Source organism: Gossypium hirsutum, chromosome D09, assembly GCF_007990345.1.
Source record: "Gossypium hirsutum isolate 1008001.06 chromosome D09, Gossypium_hirsutum_v2.1, whole genome shotgun sequence".
Classification (NCBI taxonomy): Eukaryota; Viridiplantae; Streptophyta; class Magnoliopsida; order Malvales; family Malvaceae; genus Gossypium; species Gossypium hirsutum.
The window spans coordinates 4,860,735-4,862,707 of NC_053445.1; the positions used below are offsets into that span (position 1 = coordinate 4,860,735).

Below are 1,973 nucleotides of genomic sequence, written 5' to 3' on the forward strand. Positions count from 1 at the left end.
GGGGTGAGTGTTTGAGTCGAATCGATTGAAATTGTTTGAGATAAATTAAAAAATTAAACATATCAAATTAAAATCTTGTTATAGTATAACTAATTTCATGTTAGAACACTAAAATTTGAAATCATATATATTTGAAAAAAAAATTCAAATCAAAATAATAATAATAATAATAATAATACGATACTTTAGTATGATAAACTTGAATAATTAACTAACTTATTTAGCTCCCAAAATTATTATTTTAAAATTTTAACATTCTTTATATAATTTTTATAATTTTTTAAAAATATAAAATTTGAAATTTTTATAAATATTTTGAATTTTGAAAATCTTTTACAAAAATTGTTGAAAATAAATATTGGAGATATTGTGTTTGAAAAGTCATGGAGAAAAACTTGATGAGAAAGCTTTTGAATTTAAATAGTTTTTATCTCATTTTACTTAGAAAATAATGTGATTTAAGCTTTATGAATTTAGAGAGAGCATATACGTTCATTCTAAGGAACTTTTATGTGAAAGGATTTTATTGTTTATTCACCTCTGAGTGGTTAATTGAGAGTCATTTATAAGTAATGTAGTTTGGAGAGAGTTTATATTAAATATATTAGGGTGACATCACATTTCCTAAAAGATTATTGTAAATTACGTTTAATTTTATATCTTTTCTTTATTAGTTTATTTTTACAAAAAGCTCTTGAAATATGTTGTCCACTTATTTCACTTTCAATGTATAAAATTATATATCACAAATGCATATATATATAATTAAGAAATATGACATTATTTTAGTTTGATTTGTATTCTGTTTTGACTTATCAGTCACTCTTATGCCAATGTTGAAACACTGATTGTTATATCTTTGATCATCATCAATTTGTTTATTCTATAATTCATTTGACCTAATTTATGGAAAGAAAATGAGAGGAATATCAATTTTAGGCGTTCACAAAATAGTTTAGTATGAAAATATGGAATAAACATCCAACCCAATTTCTATATAAAGCAGTTTGTGAGTTGTATACAACAAAGAAGCAAAAAACCAAATATAATTGAGGTAAAAATATTGAGAAAAATGAAGAAAGAACATAATATATTTGCATTGGCAATGATATTTTGTCTTGCCATAGCGCCAGTCTATGGCCAATACTACTCGAAAACTGTTATGCGAGCTACTCAGCGGGCGGAAAAGATGACCCGACTCCACTTCTTCCTTCATGATACCGTCAGTGGTGAAAATCCCAGTGCAGTCGTCATAGCCCGTCCCAACATCACGCAACCATCCTCGTTCGGGTTTGGCATCTTGTTTGCAATTAATGACCCCCTTACTGTAGGGCCTGCACCAACATCAACGTTGATTGGAAATGCTCAAGGACTCTATGTATCATCCAGTCGAGACCCTGCCGTGTTTACTACAGTTATGTACGCTGATTTCGCATTTACGAGTGGCAGGTTCAATGGGAGCTCTTTTAGTTTAATCTCAAGGAGTTCATCTTCAGATGCAATTCGTGAATTGGCTATTGTGGGAGGGAGAGGTGCGTTTAGAATGGCCCAAGGGTTTGCTCTAACTCAAATCAATTTTGCAAATATGACGACAGGCGATGTTATTCTCGAGTGCAATGTTACTTTGTACCATTACTAAACTAGATCGATAGTAGAATACAAATTTCAATATTGAAAAATGGACATCAATAATTGTTGTAAGAATTACTGGGGGAATAAAGCTAGTGATCGAATATTAATTATATTGTTATTTTGTTTTTCCAAACTTTTGTGTTGTGTGTTTGTATTGTATGATTTTTATTTATTCTTGTCAAAATTCTTATAAGGCAATAACCTTCTTGAATCAAGATATATAAAAGGTTTTAAAGTAGCTGGTGAAAATTGTGCTACTCAGGACTCAAATGCAAAAGTGGAAATTATTACATGTCGCACTCTTTAATAAACTACGTACTCAAATAATTTTATTGTTAGAT

At 29.2% G+C, this 1,973-nt stretch overlaps 1 protein-coding gene across 1 annotated transcript; it reads left to right on the plus strand.

Moving 5' to 3' along the window:
* Positions 1–1,033: 1,033 nt before the first annotated feature.
* LOC107930915 (dirigent protein 15) lies at positions 1,034–1,742 on the plus strand. The gene has a single exon (XM_016862676.2). The coding sequence runs from the start codon at positions 1,073–1,075 to the stop codon at positions 1,637–1,639; it is 567 nt and encodes a 188-aa protein (XP_016718165.2). The 5' UTR covers positions 1,034–1,072; the 3' UTR covers positions 1,640–1,742.
* Positions 1,743–1,973: the final 231 nt, after the last annotated feature.